The 23,622-nt window shown below is 35.0% G+C and overlaps 1 protein-coding gene across 1 annotated transcript in view; it reads right to left on the reverse strand.

Annotated features, from left to right (window-relative positions):
* Nucleotides 1-23,622, reverse strand: part of shank2b (SH3 and multiple ankyrin repeat domains 2b) — a 219,762-nt gene that overhangs the window by 8,826 nt on the left and 187,314 nt on the right. The window contains exons 17-20 of the mRNA XM_056451437.1: nucleotides 5,945-6,080; nucleotides 5,575-5,655; nucleotides 4,149-4,157; nucleotides 3,510-3,530 (exon numbers count right to left, since the gene is read on the reverse strand). Coding sequence (XP_056307412.1) covers nucleotides 3,510-3,530; nucleotides 4,149-4,157; nucleotides 5,575-5,655; nucleotides 5,945-6,080 — 247 coding nt within the window. The remainder of the gene's footprint in view (nucleotides 1-3,509; nucleotides 3,531-4,148; nucleotides 4,158-5,574; nucleotides 5,656-5,944; nucleotides 6,081-23,622) is intronic.

Consider the following 23,622-nt stretch of genomic DNA (forward strand, 5'->3'; position numbering starts at 1 on the left):
GTTAGATTTAGGTTGTGACGTCAGCTGACTAAACTTCAACGTCTGATCGGCGTCTAAGGACAAAGTTATTTTGACGTCCAATAACAACGTCAAATGATGTTGATTTTAGGTTGTGTTGAAAAGCGACCAAAATCCAACATCGAGCCAACATCCTAAACCAACGTCATATTAACGTCAAATACTGACATTTATTCGTCAGGTATGGCAACTAAAATACAACGTCTGACACAATGTCTGAACATCACACAACGTCCACACAATGTCAAGCTGTAACATCATTAAACGTTGATATTTAGTTGATTTTAGGTTGGACATTGACGTCGACCTGACGTTGGGTTCTGACGTCATCCCGATTTTCATTTCCAAAAAAATGCAACATTGGGGTACAACATCAATTCGATGTCATGCTGACGTCCTGTGCCTGCTGAAAAAAAAAAATTATTTAGGCGAATTATTTCTTTTCTGTGTCATTAGCATTACAGAATATCTGACAAAAATGTCTGTCATTTTGAAAGATAAAGTTAAGTACTTTGTTGATAAACGGTATTGAACGAGCACAATTTAAAGCATTAAATATTAAAATTTATTTTGAGAAATAAAATTTGTGAGATTCAAGCATCCCAGTGAAAAAAGATTCAATCATTAAATAGATAAACCAGCATGCACTAACCGCAATACTTCTGTTGACCAATAAAGAATTGAGCATTACAATATAAACTTGATAAAAAAAGCTTGTCAGACTCTAAACAGAACAAGGTTACAACATAGCTATTTATGTGCCGACCAACCAAATGTGATCTGGAAATGCATTTTTAAGTCAGGGATAAAGGGGTTACCAGTTACACATCTTCATTCTGCAACTATATACACTTCCAACATACTCCTGAGGCAAAACTGGTTTTAAAACAAGAATTAAAAACTGCCCATTCAGGGGAATTTGTGTTCTGTAGTTAATATTCATACCATAAAGCATACATCAGAGCCTGCAGAAAAAGTATGAATATAATATATATATATATATATATATATATATATATATATATATATATATATATATATATATATATATATATATATATAGATGTATTACATGTTTTTATGCAGCGATGCCCTATATATTTATATATAGAAACACTACCTGACAAAAATCTTGTGGCCTATCCGAGATTTAGGAACAACAAATATTAACTTGACTTCTACTTGATCATTTGGCATCAGAAGTGGCTTATATGAAAGGTAAAGACCTCTAGATTATGCTTATTTTACCTAAATAAAATATGATCATGCTTTGATTTTTAATTATTTAATTGGGACAGTAAGGTCTGACTTTGCTCAGACAAAAGTCTTGTTGCTTAACAGAAATAATGTACAGTATAGAATATAAAGTCATGGTGCAGTGGAAAAAGAATTAATATTGTGTTTGACTCCCATGAGCTAGGACGACTCAATGACTCACATAATTTATTATTAAAGTCATCTGAAATGGCAAAGAAAGTGTTCTTGCAGGACTCCTAGAGTTCACCAAGATTCTGTGGATTCATTTTCAATGCCTCCTTCATCTTACCCCAGACATGCTCAATAATTTTCATGTTTGGTGACTGGGCTGGCCAATCCTGGAGCACCTTGACCTTCTTTGCTTTCAGGAACTTTGATGTGGAGGCTGAAGTATGAGAAGGAGTGCTATCCTCCTGAAGAATTTGCCCTCTCCTGTGGTTTGTAATGAAATGGGCAGCACAAATGTCTTGATACCTCAGGCTGTTGATGTTGCCATCCACTCTGCTGATCTCTCGCACGCTGCCATACTGAATGTAACCACAAACCATGATTTTGCCTTTACCAAACTTGACTGATTTCTCTGAGAATCTTGGGTTTGGGTCCATGCGGATTCCAATAGATCTGCAGTATTTGTGATGATTGGAATGCGGTTCAACCGATGATTCTTCGAAAAAATCTACCTTCAGCCACTTTCCCAAATGATCAACTAGAAGTCAAGTTATTATTTGTTGCTCTTACAACTGGGATATAGTCATATATATATATATATATATATATATATGGATGGATGGAGTTATTTGCCCCCTTTGATTTAGATTTTTATTTTTTAAATATTTCCCAAATGATGTTTAACAAATTTTTACAGTAAGCCTGATAATATTTTTTCTTCTGGAGAAAATCTTTTTTTGTTTTATTTTGCCTAGGATAAAATCAGTTTTTAAAATTTTTTAAAAACCATTTTAAGGTCAAAAGAATTAGCCCCTTTAAGCTATATTTTTTCGATAGTCTACAGAACAAGCCATCATTATACAATAACTTGCCTAATTACTATACCCTAATCTGCCTAGTTAACCTAATTAACCTAGTTAAACCCTTAAATGTCACTTTAAGCTGTATAGAAGTGTCTTGAAAAATATCTAGTCAAATATTATTTACTGTCATCATGACAACGATAAAAATAAATTGGTTATTAGTAATAAGTTATTAAAACTATTATGTTTAGCAATATGTTGAAAAAATCTCTGTTAAACAGACATTGGGGAAAAAATAAACAGGGGGGCTAATAATTCAGGGAGGCTAATAATTCTGACTTCAACTGTGTATATATATATATATATATATATATATATATATATATATATATATATATATATATATATATATATATATATATATATATATGCACTAAGTAATACCAAAATTTGGATTCAAAATGACTCCTTTTGATGAACAGTATGTACGAAGCTGTTTTATGCAAACAGCAGGAGTATGCAGCCAGCTACATTATGGAAACATAAAACTAATGCTTACAACGATTTAAAAAATATCTCCTTCTAGAAGATAAAGGAATCCATTCGGCAGTCTAAGACATCATGTCATATCTGCGCAACAGTCATACGTCATCATAATTCTGATCGCTGCTAACTCAGGTGATAGCTTTACACTAAAAAATATGGCATTACATTTTGCAGGTGGACCATTTCCATATTAAACATATGCAGCATTATTTCCATGGTAACATCTTGTTTCAGAGTGATTCAAAGCAGGAGTGGTTCCTCGGATGATGATAGTAAAAAAGTACTTCTTTAAAGGGAGAAATTATCTTAAAAAGTTCAGCTTTCGAATTTGATCTTCTCTCTGAGGAGTGAAATGAAGGCAGGATCCATTATAACGGTAGGAACAAGGACTTGTATCTGAAGCTAGTCTTTAGGATGGGAAATTCATGGCTCTTGTTTTCTGAAGCATATCCTTTTAGTAATCGAAGGCAGGCTGTTGAATAATAAATTTTTACATTGCACTTTTGAAGATCTAGGAGTCAATAAGTGAAGCTATAGGCTTATGGAGCCTTTTGCAGTGTAAACACATTTGGTCTGTCTTCCAACTTTTTGATTATTGGAAAGAAAATACAAATTATTAACACTGAATCATATAAAACCCCCAAAAAAGTTCAATTGTATGAGAAAAAAATAATCACTAAACTAAGCTGAGGTGATAAATATTTAGGGAAGACTCACCCTTCTTTTTCCTCAAAGTGGCTTTAACATAAAAGAACATTTCAGCTTTAATCAAGCATTAAAATTCAGAGATAATTTCCAGAAAACATGACGAGGAGAACCAACGATTGGAATACACTGTATTCCTCCACATGGCATTGACCTGTGCATAATGTAATGCCATTTTAGATGGAAAGCAACAACAAACCCATGCAGTTAACTTTCCACCAACACTACACGAGACAAGTAAATTAGTATCCAATAATGTGACAAAAAAGACAATTAATTGCTGATTACACAATGTACACAAGAATTTAATATGCATTGCTTACCCTTTGTGCCACAGTTTAATTACTAACAATGAAATCAGCATGACCCATCAAACCCTAGATTTAGCTGTGATCACCAAAGTAAATCCTTCATAATCCGCTCATGTGAAATGCATCATGCTTTAACAGTGAATGTGAAACTAGTATTTTTGCTTTCATTAGTGAGGACTACACAAAAACTGTGACAAACACACAATGTCCATATAATCACAAATATACATGTCACAAAAATATACATACTGTACAACAGATTGACTTGCATGCCAGGGAAGCACAACATTACAGGTTATACAGCTTGTAATAAATGATTGTGTAAATGATCAAATCATACCTTTATCCACTTTTAGGTCAGCATGCAGGAAAACAAAACAACATCAGAGTTCATTTCATATGAACGGTAGCTGTAGAACAACAAAAAGTGGCACAGGTTAAAAACAAATTCTTCGGGGCCATTCACGCAAGACTTTTTTGTGAGTTTGAAAACAACTATACTTAACAAAATGCAGTGGAACAAAACATTAGCATTAACTATATTTAAAAAACACAGATCTTATGGTTTGAGACTGAAATAATAAAATACAAGTTAATACTGTAGCTGTATTTACAATATTGCTAGAATGCGACCCATGCAAATGCTCCCTTAAGTTATGAATATGTATTAAAGGTGAAGTATGTTAGTTTTTATTATTCATTAACTAGAAAAAAGATGCCATTCATCTCGAACTAAAGTGTAAATATTGAGTCTTATGAGCAGCATCAAACACTGAGGAATCAAAAACTCTGGAATTAATGAAATGTTTGGATGTCAATCAAGATACCGAACTTGTGTTTTTTCTTGACCATTTTGGTGCGTTAAACCCCATATAAAATTGTTTTAAAGTATTAAAATCTATCCCTGCAGTGTAAACACAGCAATGACAGAATGCTACCCAACATAGTCATGCAGTGTGAAAATATCTGTGTCACAACTACTTTGAAAATCATGCAGTCTAAACTTGGCATTAGTAGCAAAAGTCGTCACAGTTGAGTAAACGTAGAGCACAGAGAATGGGAGAATACAACAAATATTTTTTTCACAATCCTATTTGCTGAAATAATAAAAGAAAAACTCCACGATGGTGTAATCAATACTAAAAATAAAAATAGTCCAATAATGACGTCAAATTACATTGATGTTTGGTTGATTTTAGGTTGTGTTGGAAAATGATAGATGTCATAGTGGTAACGTCAACACAACATCAAGGTGTAATATGATTAGACGTTGCTATTTGGTTAATTTTAGGTTGGACGTTGACGTCGGAATGATGTTGGGTTCTGACGTCAACACGATTTTCATTTCCAAACAAAATCCAACGTCCCCACGACGTTGGGGTACAACATCAATATGACGTCATGTTGACGTTCTGTGCCTGCATGGTATCATACATACATAAATCATATAAATGTTCATAAGTTTTTAAAAATAAATCTAAATATTAAAAATTTTTAAGGATGCTGATGACCAGTACATGCGTCATATGAAAAGGGTCCATTGTGATTCATTTAATATCCTGATTGATTTGAATCAACACATATTTGAATCAATTTTCAACTGACTCACAGTGAATCGTTACATGCCTAAGTGTGTGGTAAGTATAAGTGATACTTTGAAAATAACAATTACTTTTTATAATTCCCCCCAACTCAACTACACACTTCACCTTTAAATCACAACAGACATTGGATGAGATGCTTCTGCTTGGCATGACTGGGCTTACCTAGGTCTTCTAGCTCTGAGGTCATAGATTTTGAACGCATGGACAAGGCTGTGGAGGGAGCCCTCCGTGGCGGCGGTGGTGCTACAGCAACAAACAAAAAAATATACAGCAGGTACAGTTGATGCTTGACCATGGGCTGTAGCATTCCAATGAGGAAGCACTGTATATTCAACATCAACTTATGCATTCACAGGTTTGACTATTCTCATTGTTAAAGAATGAATGAGAAAGTAAAAGTGCAAATTAGTAGTGTTAGTAAAAATCGGCGCTTATTATGAAAAAGCAATGGTAAGAATTACGTGAAAGGAGTTTAGCCTGCTAAACATGTTCCATTATTACCCAGATAAAAACATCAAGACGTTCACTGTACCTTTCTTTCGAGCCGTGTCATCAGGGTCTAGATTTCGACTGACCGTCACCACTTTGATGATTAAATGGTTGCCGCCGTGACGAATCATGTTGACCACTTGTTTGTGGCCCACTTTGACAACATTATCCTGGTTCACCTATAAAAAAGGAGGAATAATTAAGCATCAGCAGTGAACAAATCATCAATGTCAACCTTTCATGCAACATCCTATGTCATGCGAACATGTTGATGAAGCAATAAATAATCAAATGCACTGTCGTCGTAAAATGGCAGTGCTTTGCATAATTCATTTCCAGCTTTTCACCGTTTAAAAACTCCATGAAAGGGTTTTGTGCAAAAATGTTCAGTTTTCAGTACATCACAACATTGACACAGCCAAACCACAGCCATGTTCAAAGCTAAATATTATCATACAGCTTAGTGGAAACTACACACTACATATTGCAGAGAAATTCTGGGAAAAAATTACCAATAATGCTGAAAAGTACATATATGCTGCCTTCTTTACCAGGGACACCCATGCACATTTCAACAAGACAATGCTAAACCACATTCTGCACATATTACAAGGCCTGGCTCTAGAGGAAGAGGATACATGTACTTGACTGGCCTGCCTGCAGTCCCAACCTTACTCCAATAGAGAAATTGTGGAAACGAAGACCCCATAGTGTTGCCCACATTAAGACTTGTTTGCAGGATAAATGGGACACAATTACACCTGAAACACTTCATCACTTGGTGTCTTCAGACCTTAAATGTCTTTTAAGTGTTGTGAAAATGGCAGCATTACAAAGTGGTAAATGCTTTACTGTTCCAAGTTTTTTTGAAACGTGTTGAACCAAAATTGAAATAAAAGTCACGAGGAACACATTAAATAATGTTTGTCGTGTTATCTGCAATAAAATACAAGTCAAAGTAAATTTAGAAATCACTTCTTTTTTATTTGCGTTTTCCATGTGATCTCAACTTTTTCTAGTTTTGGGTTGTATATACTAAATCATATGTACATCAGTGGAATAAATAAATGAATCTTGGGCATTCGGCTCCCTGATATGTTACAAACTATTGCAGTTACCAAAGCTACACAAACCCTACACCAGTGTTTCCCAACCCTGATCCTGGAGGCACACCAACAGTACATATTTTGGATGTCTCCCTTTTCTGACCCATTAACTTCAGGTGTTGGAGTCTCTTCTGATGTTATGATAAGTTGATTCAGGTGTGTTTGATTAGGGAGAGGTTGAAAATGTGTACTGTTGGTGTGCCTTCAGGAACAGGGTTGAGAAACACTGCCCTACACATTGCCCAGCTATGAAATCCACATTCATCTCCCTATCGCCCTAATAACAAGATTAAACAAGATTTACAAACACAAAGCCATCACTTATCCACAGTATGTTTTGAAATCACCCATTTTCTTCATAAATTTTCTTCATATACACTTAAGCGGTCACAATTCCAGGGAAAGCTGTCATTGGAAAGGCATCGGTGCATAGTAAATCAAATCGGGGTTTAAATGTTTAAGTGAGACATTCAATCTGCCACCGAGGCCTTACTGGCAAGCTCAATGGCCTTCGACTACAGCAGAAACCATTTGCCGGTGGTGATAACAGTTGATATATGAACAACATTTATCACCAGATAATTTTTCATTATCTGCTTTTAACAGAGGTGTAAAGACCAATGATTCCAACTAGACTAAGCTTTTTTTTTAACCCATACAGCATAAAATACCATAGTTTTCACCAACATTCATAGATTTTGTGATTATATATCTGATTTTTTTGATGAGCTGCTTACATCATCTTTTAAAACTGACTCATATCCGATTGTCTGCATTTAAACTGCACATGGCAAAGACGCAATGACCAGGAAAAAAAAAAAAAAAAAAAAGAACGGGCGCTGTCTGACAACTATTAATAAAAGAGAACTCTTTCTTCCATTCCTCTAGTTAATCTGTTCGCAGGGTTTAATTTTTTTTTTCTTTTTGACAAGTCGTTTTACTATAATCTATGACAGAAAAGTTCTCATTTGGCCATCTTCTTTTAATCTAGGCTTTATTAAACTAGTAGGCATCTTAATATAATTTCCATGGCATGATTTATGCACGTGATGTATGCAAAAGTTTTATAGTTTATATTGTTTACATGGTGGATGTTGTGCTCTATCTCTCTCTCTCTCTCTCTCTCTCTCTCTCTTGTTAACTTCTTAAATACTTGTGCTACATGACAATATAAAAGGTTTTTTGTCCTAGTATATGAGATTTAAGATTTGGGACTCTGCTAAAGTGTGTTCTGAAATGAAAGCATCACATTTGATGTCATTCGCTTTGGTTTTTAATGCGATTGGCATTGACAGGTGGAAATCTGATCTGCCTACTTACTTTGTAGACACGAGGGCACAGATCTGACTTATATTGGATACATTTCCACATACGAACAAGGCCAATAAAGTAAATGAATGGCATCTATGTCAATATCAGCCAAATAACTCCTTATTTATCCACCTGATAAATATTCGGAAATTATATTGTCTGGTGATTATATTTTTTTCTGTTGTTTATCCACAAGATTGGCTGTGTGTACACACTAAGAAATAAAGGTACGCTGGGGTGGTACCTTTTCAAAAGGTACACATTTGCACTTAAAGGGTCCATATTGGTACCTCAAAAGTATGTATTAGTACCTAAAAATGAAGAGGAACACTTTTGTACTTTTTAGGTACTAATATATACCCCTGATATTAATATGGACCTTTAAGGTACAAAAAGGTACCACCCCAGTGACAGCTTGCGTACCTTTATTTCTGAGAGTGTACACACAGCCAATCCTGTGGATAAACAACAGACAAAAATATAAGCATCAAACAATACAATTTCAGAATATTTATCAGGTGGATAAATAAGCATTTATTGGCTTTTATTTCTGAGAGTGTGGCATTCTATGTAGTACACATGCCAGACCAGTGTGTGGTGCTGTAATTCTCCAACAAAAATACATAAAAACATAGAAGACTTGGAGCATGCACCTAAATTATTCTCTGTATGCGAAACAACTCCAGACGAACATGACAAAGGCTTCTTAGTAGCTTCTGAAAAATGAACGAATGTGTTTAATCCACCATTGTTATTGTTGTCGCTGTGACGTGATGTAGTAGTTAGGGATGTGCTGAACAAAGCTACTGAAGCACTGAGGCTTTTACAACAAACTGCATTTATGCTTCGAAGCTTTTGACACAGTACTGAACATCGCCATCTGTTGGCCAATAAAAATTCCGACACCAACTGTTTTATTGTTTTGTTCATTGTGAGGTTTATGGTGACGAGTCTATGCAGTGATACAGATATCTGATTTGTATTTTTTGCATAATACAAACACAATAAAAGACTTTCTGTTCATAATTTGTAATTATTTCTTTTTTTACAAATAGAACAGTGAAGTTGGGGGTAGAGAGGCGGGGGTGCTTCAGGGAGAGATAATCTGGAAAGATCTATGAGGTGGGGCTTGAACCCACACCAGCAGATCAGTCGCTCTCTCTACTGTTCACTATAGTTTTAGTTCTGATATACTGCACTGTTTTTGTGTATTCTATACAAACCATCACAATCATTATCATTCAGACAATGTGCATTCAAACCTGCATGCAATACTTAACAATAAAACATTGATTCATTAATTCATTCATTTATTTTCCTTCAGCTTAGTCCCTTTATTAATCAGAGGTCGCCACAGCGGAATGAACCGCCAAATTATTGAGCATACGTTTTACACAGCGGATGCCCTTCCAGCTGCAACCCATCACTGGGAAACACTCATACACTCTCATTTACACATACACTAAGGACAATTTAGCTTACCAAATTCATCTATACCACGTCTTTGGATTTGTTGGGGAAACTGGAGCACCCAGAGGAAGCCCGCACGAATGCGGGGTGAACATGCAAACTTCACACAGAAATGCCAATTGACCCAGCTGAGGTTTGAGGAACTAGTGACCTTCTTGCTGTGAGGCGACAGCGTTACCCACTGCGTCACCGAGTCGCCAATAATAAAACACCACAAATAAAACTAAGGAAATAACATAATACATATAAACATTGACAGTAAATACACAGCAATATACAGACTGCAAGTAAATGAGGCATGAGTACAGTAAACTTACTCTATTTAAGTTGAAGTAATGAGGTATTTAATTAACTCAATACCTTTAACGCGGAGTTCAAATCTCTTTTCAAATGAAACTACACTCATTTCATTTGATAAAGTTGACTCTTAGGTTTTACAGTGTGGGACTGGGTTCCAAAAAATATTGGTTTCTTTTTCCCAAAAACAGCAGATCTGTCTAGACGAAATGCCCATATGATACAAAATTCTTGCGAATACTGCAAAACAAGGGTCGATTTGAATAGGACCTTACATGTTCCATGTTTTCTGCAGGTAAAGTTTAAAAATTATTTCAGTTTTCCATTGTATTTCTTAATGTTTTGTTTTTGCAATCAGGTTTAGAAAAAACTAATCAACATTTGTATCTATTGGCCTGTGTATATATATAAAAGTCAGAATTATTAGCCCCCTGTTTATGTTTTTCCCTAATTTCTTTTAAACAGTTTTTTCAACATATTTATAAACATAATAGTTTTAATAACTCATTTATAATAACTGAATTCTTTTATCTTTGCTATGATGACAGTTTATAATATTTTACTGGATATTTTTCAAGACACTTCTATACAGCTTAAAGTGAAATTTAAAGGCTTAACTAGGTTAACTAGGCAGATTAGGATAATTAGGCAAGTTATTGTATAATGATGGTTTGTTCTGTGGACAATTAAAAAATATATAGCTTAAGGGGGCTAATAATTTTGCTGCTAAAATGATTTTAAAAAAATTAAAAACTGCTTTTATTCTATCCGAAATAAAACAAGTAAGACTTTTCCCAGAAGAAAAATAATCAGAATTCCTTGCTCTGTTAAACATCATTTGGAAAATATTTAAAAAAGGAAAAGAAAAAAAAAGGGGGTTAATATTTCTGAATGTACATTTATATATACACATATATATATATACACACACATATATATATATATCAGTTATTAGATTCCAAATTTACAGGCTTATCAGGTACTGATAAAATGCCCATATTGTTGTCTAAAAATGTTACAGGTTCACTTTGCATTCACATTATCATTTTAGCACCAAACTTAAAGATTCATGAACAAAAAAGGCATTTATTTTAGGACAGAACAATCCTAAACAAGTTTGTGTTCAGAGAACATGCTTGTTGTATTTTATCTTTTGAGAACTTGTCATTCATTTATAAATTAGAACTAAGATTGATCGTAATTAATCACATCCAAAATAAAATTTAGTTTTGACTACGGATGCACCGATCCCAATACTTGGATCGGATATCGGTTCGATATCGCCTATTTTTGCTGGATCGGGTATCGGCCAGCTGGTACCGATCCAAATCCGATCTTGCACGTGCGCTATATTGTGTGTAATTTATAAGCCAGCAAAAGCCATGAAGGTAGCCTATTAAAAGGCACTAGAAAGTTGTCATATAGGTCTACTATATCCTAAACGTTCTGAAGCCAGTTTATAGTTTAATGGGAAGTACAGATGAATATTTAAGTGGTTAAATTCATGTTCAGTTCAACGCTACCCGCTGCTGCGCCTGTCAATCATTCTCCATTCATTCACAATTCAAACTGTGTGTCGTGTTTATGACAACAAGAAAAACTCTCTCCAAGACTAATTGTTCCTGTAAATATAAGTAATCGATGGAGAAATTCATTTAGTTTTGCATTCCACGGGTTCATTTTGACCTGCAACATGGAGATCATTGCTGTTTTTAAATCATGTTGCGCTTTGTCTGTTAGACCAGCAAATCGCATTTACAACACTGGAGTAGAGAGGGTTATTACCTGCTCTTCACACACAAAGTAGGCCTACCTGAAACTTTAAATGAGAAAAGGCTCAATAATACATTGGACAAATCCTCAACGGAATGATTTCTACCCTTTGTGCTGCTGTTTTAGAAGTGTCCGTATACCGGAGGTTGCAAACTGTGTCAATGATGCAAACGCTTCATTCACACACCGGCTGCGCAGATGTGACATGCACCGATCCGTAAAATTCTTACAATAAGTTTCTGTTCTCTCATTCTTCCGCCTGAGTTTATTCTTCCGAGGGGAATACTTTAAGTGGTGCGAATAGTTTGTAAAACTTGACTCACTGTGGTGAAAGTAGTTGATTAAATTAATAAAGGTAAAACTGACGGCCCGGCGCATATAAATTGTCATTAACAGAAAATTATTTAGCCTAATATAGGCTACTCTGAAATTGTAAATATTTCACTGTAATTTTATATAATAATATTTTATTTAACAGACCTGTTTGTCAGTTTGTGCGCTGAAGCATAGTCCTATAAGCGGACCTTGTTTTGAACTTCACCTCAAATATTCTTGTTTATTTTGTAGATAACTGACCAACAAAAATACATTAAAATAACCAACAAATTATACCAAACGAAATTAGTTTTAAAAAGTTTTTTTCTAAATTTTTAGACATGCTTTCAGTTTCTCCGTCTCACGCACGGCGAGTTTATGCAAGGTAATGTTTATTAAGTAAAACTGGCCTCAGACAGTTTAGTGTAGCCTGCTTCAAACCTGCAGGAAAATATTAGGCTTTGCTAAAAAGCTAATTATTTTACCATCGATTTGGGTAGCCTATTACAGATTTCAAAGAAAAATCTTAATATTAAAAAGGAAACATAAACTGGACCACAACAGATCATATCAATGTCATAATGAATGCTCAAATAATGTGGCCCATAGGTTACAGCAAGCATCATGTTTAGTTAGATTGTGCCATCTGTCATGTACAGTAGGCCTATAAGTGTATTATTTTTACTTAAGAAGATATATTTTTTGTGTTTATCACCAGAACTATAGAAACGTATTATGTTAATAAAAAAAAAAATGGCACAGTATCGGGATCTGATGTGTATCGGTCGGTACTTAGAATTTTGGTATCGAGATCGGAATGGTTCCAAATAAAATGGTATTGGTGCATCCCTAGTTTTGACATAATATAGGTGTATTATATATATTTATTATATATATGTGACACACACATACATAGAAACAAAACTATTCTGTTAAACATTTTGTTACATAGATGTGAAAATTGATATATACTTTATATCATATACAGATATATTTTATTTCTAAATATAAATAAACTTTTTCTCAAATATATGCATGCCTGTGTGTATTTATATTTATAAATAACAAAAATAAAAAGATTTTTTGGCCAGCATTATTATAAATATAAAATTACAAAACAGCACCAGGAATTCATTGTACACACAAACTCATTTTTAACATATAACTGCAAGTAAATTAATTTCTTAAGCATAAACATATACCTTTCGAAAAGTTATGGCCACAGTGACAGCTAAAAATAACGACTAACATCTGAGGTGAAGTGCTTCAAAACCAGTCCACTATGCTTCAGAAAATTAAACATGCTAGACTTTCTGCAATGGTGTCGTGAGGCATCGCAGACATGGTATCGGTTGTCGTGACCTATGCCATTACACAAGAAGAAATGATTGAATCTTGGGTCACGACGTCCATTTGTTGTTTACGACTCCCTACGACACCCTACGTCAAAGGAAATCGTGCTAAAATAATGTGATCTGACTGGGGCTTTATAACTAGCCAATTGAGTGAACACACTTTCATTCTGCCCAATCAGAATTGCACAGCTGAACTACGCCTACAATAAAAAAGGAAAACAAACAGGAAAGCCCTGACAAGTGGGATTATGGTGTCTGCTGCTTCAGAAGCATTAAGAGACTAATTAATATCAAAGAAAAACAGCATTTGTATCATGGGAATATTTTGGTTTCAAAGTCACCGAACAAAAACAGGTCATTCTGTCGCAGAATTGTTGCCAAGGCTTACAGATTATTGAGCTGAAGTTTGAATTAAATTAAAAACAGCTTGAAGCTTGAATTATATTGTAAATCAAATCACAATTGCAATATCTGTATTAAAAAAAATAAATAAAAAATAATAATAATAATAAAATAAAAATCGCAATTAGATATTTTCCCCAAATTGCATAGCCCTAATGCTAGGTGATAGCTTAGTGACCCAAGTAACTTAATATAAAGTTTTTTGTCTCTTAGGCAAAAATCTGAATGTGTAGAAGAGTAATAATACACCTAACCTCAACATGACACATGATTTGACAATCACGACTGTCATTCCATAGCAAACCCCAAGCATAAGTATGAGCAATAGTGATAGTTGCCTTAGCGAGCAGCAGTAATGACTACTTTAAGATGCTGATATGCTTTGAAACAAATCACCTAATAAAAGGCACTGCAAGCAAATTAGAGAGACACTCCTGCTCCTCTGGCATTTCTCAGGCAAAACGAGAAACGCACCACTATGAAACAGATCAGCAGAGAGAAAACGAGAGAGACAGGTTTGGGAGAGATTTTAGAGTATGCCTTTTACCGCAGAAAAGGTTATGTGAATAAGCTTGGGTAACCTAGGAAACAGCTGAGAGCCGAAGTCGTCTTCATGACGAAGAGAGCTGAGCTGCTCCTTTTATTCCACCGTGTTTGTTTGTGTGATTCATAAATGCTGCGAGTCTGATGTGGAGCTACGTATGAGAGAGATACCGCCATTGTTCCAATTAAATAAAATTAGCCGACCACAAGTGAGCAAGCCGAACATTACAGCATGCCATAATCAATGAGGGATCGGGTGTGTAAGGCCTGCATGGAGAGCCAGGTCTGCTCAAAAAAAGTAGCAACCTTTAACGCCAATCACCGTTTTCTTTTCTATATCCTTTGCTGTTGCGGATATTCATACCGCGCATTCCAGAAGGCACCAGGAAACGAAATAACTCTGCATTACATCGTAGAGCTTGACCTCATGACAGATGATGTAAATTTAGAGAGATTGAGAAGGAGAGAGAGAGAAAGCGCTGTGAATCATGAGCTGTAATCGCGACTCGTGGCGGTGCAGATTTTTTTTGCAGTGCTCTAGTTTTTGTTGAGCGCCGAAGGAGGAGGGTGGGAGCAAATTTCCCAGCATTCTCACTGACCTCCAGTCTCTCGGCATGTCACACACTGGTAATGAGATTTGGGCTCATTTAGGAAGTGCTGGGACCAGATGTAGATAAAGCTCACAAAACAGCACAATCTCAGCATGGCCACTTCATCTTGATAATCTCATTATGCTGGAGCAGAGCCAAATCCAACCGAGCTGAGCCGTCAGGAACCTGATTTTTATGTTGTTTTAGATACCAGGACATGGAATATTCATCGTTATTTATTCTGCCACATGTTGGTTTTTCTTTCCTATTCTGATGCTTGCTGTCATGTGATTGGCTGACTAGATATTTGCTTTAATATTCAGTTGAACAGGTGTGCACATGAAAATAATAATGCAAAGATTGTTTGGGCTTTTAAAAGAAGGCTTGATTTGCAGACATGATTTCTCCACTGGTTGACATGAAGTGCAGTGAACAACTTTGGGATATGCTGGAGTTAAATGATTCATGTCAGGGAAAATAATGACAATCTTTCGGATTATCTCTAGCCTTGATTATAGTGTGCCTTTATCATGGTATTGTTTCGATAACCTTGCAATCTCACAAAGTTTAGTTCTATCAAGAGATTTTAGGTCTAGATTGTTAATGGGTGCAGTGTCACTATCAGACAACCCCAAAGATGTTCAAATTGTTAAAGTTAACTGGTGGTCACTGGTCGTCTTGAAATTATGACTGTAAGATTTGACTCTTGTCATGGTTGTTTAACAAATACTGGGCAAACACTGCATCTGCTTAAACAATATGCAGATTGGCAAAAAGGGTTTTAAGCTTTGTAACATAACATATTAGTTTAATCCCTAATTATTTTGGCTTAAAATATTGTGTGCCCCAACAAAGACTATAGAGTAGACAAGGCATGTCACTCGTATAGTTTTGAATGGGGAAAAACGTAACGGTCAATATGGTGAATAGTACAGGAGCCAATCATCGATCACTCAGACCAGACGTGTGCTATTACGACAGTTTGGTGGTCAACAAACACACTGGAATCTTAGCGAATACTTGCTTTACAGACATAAGAATTATATCTAAATAAATTTTGACATCTGTAATTTTAAATGAACCAAGTGCACTTGAAAACAAATATTTTTGGTTTTGTAATCTGTATGAAATGAATGCAAGGTACAGTGTGTCCTATCAAACGCACATCACATGACAGCAACTACACGAACGCCCACAATCTTGTAAACAAAGAGTTGCTGTCATTTCAGGAGGAGATTCGCCATCTAGACCAAATTGTGAATTACTTCAGTTTCTTTCAAGTGCGCATGCACATTAGCTTGAGCAACCTGAAAATAAGCAGATTTAGTTTGATTCGAATGTTTAAAAACGAAACTTATGAGACAGTTGTTACTTAATTTTATTGGTGATTCCAAATATGTAATGTAATCGATCATGGCAAACAGTTTTGGAGAGTTCAATGTTTCCCCATTCAGACAGAATGCCCGAGCATACTGCCCGAGAGACCACCGATTGAAATGACTTGCCTTAAAGGAACTTTGGTCATATTCTAAGTTCATTATCATGATACGTCTAAAAAAGCTATGGGGGGAAAATGTGGGGAAAAATATAATTGACAGCATTTATACATAGGTCTATCAGTATTATTTTAAGTATTTATATATATTTTAGACAACACAATTAAAATGTTTTAATTTCAAGAGCCTGTTCTTCGAAAAATCAGTACTCTTTATAGCTCGAAATAATAAAAATTTAAATACATATACATATACACACATACATATATATATATACATATATATATACATATATATATATATATATATATATATACACACACACACACACACACACACACACACACACACACACACACACATATATATATATATATATATATATATATATATATATATATATATATATATATATATATATATATATATATATAGATAAGAAATGTTATCAGACTTTTATGAAATAAAACAAATATTAACAGTTTACTCAAGCCCATGCCTAATAAATGCAGTAAATCCTGAAATACTGAACATTTTCATATGGTCTCTTAATCTTTCCATATTTATGTACACATGTGTAATTAACATTATTTTTTAATATAATGAATAAGAATATTCAATATTCAGATGAACAATTTATTCTGTCATGATGACTCCAAAATCAGGTTAATTTATGTAATAAATGTAAGCACTAAAAATAAACCAACAAAAGGTAAGATGCCCTGCACATGTAGTACACAAACAAAACTGAATAAAAGAAAGCATTTTATTCGGATAATAAATTCTAATTTTCATGTGTTATGAAACTGAAGTCAGGTTAAAGACAGCTCGGGATGCGAAACTGGATTTTGTGAGGTGTCATTTGCACACACAAAATTATCATTAATTCTGACTGCAATAACAGAAATAAAAACACAACAGGCGCACGCACAGATCTTGACTGATGGATGTGTGTGTATGACATGTGGTGCGCATCCCACACTTGATTAAAATCTGATGAAATTAGCAGGCGGTGATCCTCTGCGCACAGGAAATAAACCATAAAACGATAAGCCTTCCATTTGGCTAATCATATCGGTTCTGCTCAGGGTCGTTCTGGTCACACTATCTCAATACTACTACTACTACAAAAAAAAACAAGAACTCATAAACCAAATGAAATTCATTGCTACTCTCAAGTCCCCAGATGCACCACACAATTTATGCTTGCTGTTCTATTCAAGGACCTTAGAGATTTGCTGTGTGTGCGTGTGTGTGTCTTTTCACGTGCTGCTCATCCAACTTGAGAGAGAGAGTGTGTGACGGAGAATCTACAGGGACCTCCATATTTCATAAAGGATGATTTTGTGTCACATCTGGTCACTTCCAGAAGAATAAAGATGTGTACTGCACTCATGCACACACACACACACACACACACACACACACACACACACACACACTGTTTTTATGCATGCACTTACTGACACACACAAACACACACACACGCATATTCACTTGCTCACAAAATCATTATGTAACAGTCTATCCATGTTCACCCTTGTGGTTACATAACGGCACTCTGTGAACTAGGAGACCCCCTCCAGGTATCTCCACATTGACTGAAGGCACTAACTAGTAGTAAGAGAACAGTGAGGATGCATGGACAGGGGAAGACTCTTACTGTTTCATTTAGTCTGTAAAAAATCAACTGGGGTCATTCGTTTACAGAGAAGCACAAAAGCAACGTATTTATTTGAAGCAGCATTATTTTAGCAGTATTTCAGCAGTAGTTATTTTATCTTATTCATTTAGTATTTTCTTGCATACTACCTCTTTCTTTACAGTGATCAGCACAAATCATTTTAAAAATGAATGTTTTTATCCATTTCTCAGTGAATATAGGTAAAATATTTTGGTGTATTTGAACAAAACCGATTTATTAAACAGATATATTTATTAAAATAATAGTTTAGTCACTGAACATCTTTAGAAATAGAAAGATAATACATTTAAATCAAAGTTAATTGTTGCAAATACTACAAATTTTCAACAAAATTTAAAATACGCCTTGTTTTTTTGTACACACTACCTGGCAAAAGTGTTGTCGCCATTCAAGTTTTAGGAAGAACAAATAATAACTTGACTTCTACTTGATCATTTCACCAACATTCCTTGAATTCATCTTCAATGCCTCCTCCTCCATCTTACCCCAGACATGCTCAATAATGTTCATATCTGCTGACTGGGTTGGCCAAACATGGAGCACCTTGACCTTCTTTGCTTTCAGGAACTTTGATGTGGAGGCTGAAGTATGAGAAGGAGCGCCATCCTGCTGAAGAATTTGCCCTCTCCTGTGGTTTGTAATGTAATGGGCAGCACAAATGTCTTGATACCTCAGGCTGTTGATGTTGCCATCCACTCTGCAGATCTCTCGCACGCCCCCATACTAAATGTAATCCCAAACCATAATTTTGCCTTTACCAAACTTGACTGATTTCTATAAGAATCTTGGGTCCATGCAGGTTTCAATCGGTCTTCTGCAGTATTTGTGATGATGCTGTTTCACAGATGATTCATCTAAAAAATATCTACCTTCAACCACTTTTCCACATGATCAACTAGAAGTTATTATTTGTTGTTCTTACAACTGGGATCAACGACAAGCTTTTGTGAGGTAGTGCATGTATTTTTTCTCTAACATATACATTTGGGTGTACTTATTTTATCACCATTATTGTAGCTTAATTTATTAGATTAGCTCCAGATTTTAAGTAAAAATTATTAGTTCTTTTTTTGCTTTTTCAAATATTTCCCAAATATTGTTTAACAGAGCAAGGAATTTTTTTACAGTATGTCTGATAATATTTTTTTCTTCTGGAGAAAGTCTTATTTGTTTTAATTCCACTAGAATAAAAGCAGTTTTTAATTAATTAAAAAACATTTTAAAGTCAATATTAAATAAAATATTAATATAAATAAAGTCAATATTAAAGCCCTCTGAAGCAATATTTCTTTTTCAATAGTCTACAGAACAAACCATAACCACAAAAATAACTTGCCTTATTACCCTAACCTGCCTAGTTAACCTTATTAACCTAGTTAAGCCTTTAAATGTCACTTTAAGCTGTATAGAAGTGTCTTAAAAAATATCTGGTAAAATATTATTTACTGTCATCATGGCAAAGATAAAATAAATCAGTTATTAGAAATGAGTTATTAGTTATGTTTAAACAGAAACTGCGGAAATATATACTAGGCGGATAATTCAGGAGGACTAATAATTCTGACTGTATATGCACAAATATAATATTCTTTTTTGAATATAAATGTTAAACAAAAATATGTAATACAGAAATATCATAAAATCTGAGAAAGCTTCAGTCTTATGACATAATGTAACAATAAATTCATCATGCAATAATATTTACATTAGGTGATTAGTAACTAATAAAGTTATGAGAACTAATAAACCTTAACTTTTTCTGATTTTGACTGTAACGCAATAACGTGCACCTTTTGTAAAGCTGCTTTGAAACAATAATTATTGTGAAAAGCACTACACAAATAAACTTAAATTGAATTAAATAATATGTTTAAAATATTATGATACATCTTATAACCCACATGGATGGCTAATATTATCAACCTACAGTTTAGAGTCAAAATTTTTTTTCCTATTGTATAATACTTCAGGCATCCGATCACTGAAAAATATTCATGATTGCTTAATACTTTTGTAAGTTGGCAAAAAAATAAAACAAAATATATAAATATAGATCTACTGCTTGGATTGAAAAAAATAAACTCAGGCATTATGTGTTCCATAAAACGGCCTAGACATGACGATGCTTATAATTAAAATGTAAAAAATTAAATAAAAAAATTAAATAAATACAAAAAAATAAATAAATAAATCGCACATCCTTAATAAAACGTCATACAACTCAACAAGTTCGCATGGCTTTCATCTCTTAATCCTTAAGTCAAATCCACTATCATTACCAAACGCGAGCCAGCGCCAACATCACACTCTCTAATACGGACTAGAAGAGCTTGCAATCACAGCACCTCTGGCCTGATTTAGAGATTTACAGAAGGTTGTCAGAGGGCAATCATTCAGTCCAGATAAAACTCTGTCCCTTCAAATCAAATCTCTTCCTGGTACTTTCCGGAAAGGAGGCCCACTCTTTTGTCTTGAGTGGGGATAATTATGAAGAGTACAGGGTATCTGGAGTCTTCACACTCTTTACACACACACACACACACACTCAGTTAAGCCTCATCCATTTTCCTGTCTGCATTGCTCTACGATAGCGGAACAGCTATCGGCTCGGCTTGGCCTGTACTTAGAGAAAGGTTACATGATAAGACCTCTGTGGTCAAGTCCTCTATAGAGCAGATTATACACAAGATATCGGGAAAGACTCGCTGAGAGTTTTATAGAAATTCCTGTTAAAGATGAAGAGGCTGTCTAAACAGGACTTGGTATTGTAAAAAGAGATGAATAGAAACTTGCTCTCCATTCAAGAAATTCAAAAAGTAGGTGATTATTTTTTACTTAATAGCAGAACATTTAAAGATGCTCTATAATTAAATCTGGGTATACCAAGGCACAGTAGAATAATAAAAGCTCAGTATATAGAAATGGGCATACTGTGAGCCTCAGACACCACTGTTTTCTCATTCTCGTGTAAATTCCACCAGTGTAAAACCCTGGTGGACAACGGGCCAATCAGAAGACAAAACAAACTGTGACAAGACTCACGGGACTTGCCCTCTGCATTTGCATGTACACGTACTTTAGGTCCTTCATCCGGACCTGACGAGCAGCCATCTCATCAAGCTCTGAGACCATAAAAAAAGCTCTGAGATTATTAATATGCATGCCTCTTGTGATAAGCAACAATGTTTTCTAGTGAGACAACAATAATAAATTTCATCCCTTAGTTATTTTTAAGTGTATATTTCACTTACTATGTATGTGGGACTTACATTTTGAAAACGCGAGCGCCAAATTGTTTACTATCATGGCGTGGCCACTTGAGTGACTGCTAGATCTCGCTGGTCACCGTCATGTCACCTCAGCTGATTCCGGCTGATTAGCCGCTGGACTCGGCATATATGTCATATTTTTGTTTTGTTTTATGTGGCTTTACACAGTCAATTGCCTTTTGGTATTATTTCCTACAATTATCAGATAATTTGGCATGCTGTGTGCCCATTATTGTGCTAACAAACCATTCAAGTTGCCCCTATTTCCCAGGTGAGTGCAATTCTTACATACTTATATACCATATCTATAAATGTATTTGTTTTATTTAGGACAATTTATCATTTATAATTCTCTTTAGACCTTTAATGCACTCCAGAATCAAAAAGTTTGATTATCTGTAGGCTATAAAACAGTCATTTGAAACATTGTCATACAGTGTTATGCCTGGATTTCATTAATAGCCTTGCATTTACAAACACAGACTATATTTAAAGTATTTGCGAGTTATTCGCATTTTCTTCCTGTAGAAAAACATCATAAGAACAATGTTTAGTGGCTTAATGTATTACAACATTGTTTTTAAAAGACTAAACACTATATTGATACAATACACAACTAAGTACACGTGGTTAGAACACAAACGAGTCGCAGGTAATACAGTATTAAGCGTTTCTCCCAAAGTAAAGCCTGTCTAAGCAAAATGCTAGCAAGCGTCTGTAGCTCCACCTCTTTGCCCTTTTTTGGTGACCACTGGTTGGTGCGATGACGCACGAACAAAATGGCGATGGTTGGCCATGCGCACCTGTAGCTTTATTTGCGCTCTTCAGAAACCTATGGGTAACATCACGGATACTACGTCCATATTTTTTACAGTCTATAAAACAAACACAAGCACAGGTTGCCAGATTGAGGACCAATAGGAGTGAGCCTGACTATCGAGCCTAAAGGCTGATTTATATCGTGTTCTATATAAAAGCAACGGCACGCGATAGAAGGAATATCTACCATAATAAAAAGAGTTTTTGTCCTTACCAACACCTGAAATTTATTTTTTAGAAACGCCTTCTATTTCTTGCAGCTGAACAACAGTAAAACTGACAATGATCACCTCAGGTACACCTCATGTGCTTCAGTGTTAAATGCTAATAATGCGAATTTGAATGCCATTTTACATGAGACTTATTGGCATTTTACTGAAAGCAGCCAAATTGCTTATGACAGCAAATCTCATCACGTAGCGTGTTGTTAAGTCACAGGGTTACAATGTAACCTGCTCACCTAATGTTTACATTCGTAATATTTATATTATTTGCTAATTAATAACCTCATGTGGAACTCTGAATCTGCGTCTCATTTCGAAGTCTGCTACTGTCCACTGGAGGTCGCATTTAGGTCACAGACACATGCTTTGAGAGCATTTCTGAATGAATGAAGGAAATACGCTGTTTTCCAACCAGGCAAGCCAGGGTGCTGAAATATAATTGGCTAAACTGGCATTGGGCAGGTAAAAGGGAGCAAATACGCACGTGACGCACATTTTCAAAGCAGAATATCTGTTTTTCAGATAAACAAGAATGTTCACTTAGCATGTTTCTTAAATATCTGCTAACATATTATGGTATTTCTTGCTTTAGAAGAATCAAAAACGTCAATTGTGAATAAAACTACGTTCCCGCTTAATAAGTCAAAGACAACAACAAAGTCACTTCCTGTGAAACTGTTGCCCAATATAAAAAAGAAAAAGGCTACAGAAGCCCTAGCTTTTTCTATAAAATTCAACACTTGCAACACAGAAGACGAAATGCAATGAACATGTGGTGGCGAGACCACCCTTTTTGAGCACAGATGCTTAAAACAGTTCTGGGAGGAAACAATAATTACCCACTTTTATGATGGACTTCAGCTAAGGGACTTTAGATTGACCAAAACAATATTTCAGTAATTTTACAATAAGGTCAGTCTAGTTGTTTGTCTAATAATGCTGTCAAAACAAAATCACATGTCTTTTTTCAGTTAACGTGTTTCCATCTTAATGTATGCACATTTTTTTCTTATGGGATAAAAAGTTCATACTTAGATGTGCACATA

Source organism: Danio aesculapii, chromosome 25 (assembly GCF_903798145.1).
Source record: "Danio aesculapii chromosome 25, fDanAes4.1, whole genome shotgun sequence".
In the NCBI taxonomy this organism is placed as follows: Eukaryota; Metazoa; Chordata; class Actinopteri; order Cypriniformes; family Danionidae; genus Danio; species Danio aesculapii.